We start from the raw sequence: 561 nt of genomic DNA, 5'->3' as shown, positions 1-561 counted from the left end.
AGAGGAAGGGTGGCGGGAGGCAGTGCTTGTAGCAGAACTCAGCTGGGGAGAGCCCGGGCTGCTGACTCGCTTCTGGCAGGTCCGTCTTAGAGGCCACGAAGACGCAGGGGATCTGGCTGTCCATGTAGTGTTGCTGCGGAGACAGGGGAGAGGTGCTGGTAGCTGAAGGCCCGGAGGGCCCCCGCCAGCTACCTTATAAATAGTGGCACAGTAGCTGAAGGATCTGGGATCACTCGGGTTGTAGATGAAGCAGGCGACGTCACAGGCGGCGTCCGACGGCTTCGCAAACTTGGTGTCAGCGCTGACCTCGTACAGCTGGGCAGGAGGGGAGAGGATGCCTGTCACAGCACCGTCCCAAAGGGGTCGGCTGCTTCGCACACCAGCACGGGGACTGGGCCGGCGTGACCACAGCTGCAGCCCAGCCCAGGGGTGCTGGGACGCCGCTGGGACACAGCCCAGCCCCGCCGGGTGCCGCACACAGTGATACCCGCCTCTCCCTCACTTACTATAAGGTATTTCTCCTGGCTGTTGACCTGCACTGTGTTGATCGTGTAGAGGGAC

General features: G+C 62.7%; 1 protein-coding gene across 1 annotated transcript in view; it reads right to left on the bottom strand.

The window, feature by feature from the left end:
• Nucleotides 1–561, bottom strand: part of RHOT2 (ras homolog family member T2) — a 10,301-nt gene that overhangs the window by 1,702 nt on the left and 8,038 nt on the right. Inside the window, exons 15-17 of the mRNA XM_010133936.1 lie at nt 507–555; nt 193–315; nt 2–133 (exon numbers count right to left, since the gene is read on the bottom strand). Of these exons, the coding sequence (XP_010132238.1) occupies nt 2–133; nt 193–315; nt 507–555 (304 nt within the window). The remainder of the gene's footprint in view (nt 1; nt 134–192; nt 316–506; nt 556–561) is intronic.

Source organism: Buceros rhinoceros, unplaced genomic scaffold, assembly GCF_000710305.1.
Source record: "Buceros rhinoceros silvestris isolate BGI_N320 unplaced genomic scaffold, ASM71030v1 scaffold37653, whole genome shotgun sequence".
Classification (NCBI taxonomy): domain Eukaryota; kingdom Metazoa; phylum Chordata; class Aves; order Bucerotiformes; family Bucerotidae; genus Buceros; species Buceros rhinoceros.
The sequence above is the reverse complement of the archived record's forward strand: the minus strand, read 5'-3'. Positions and strand labels throughout refer to the sequence as shown.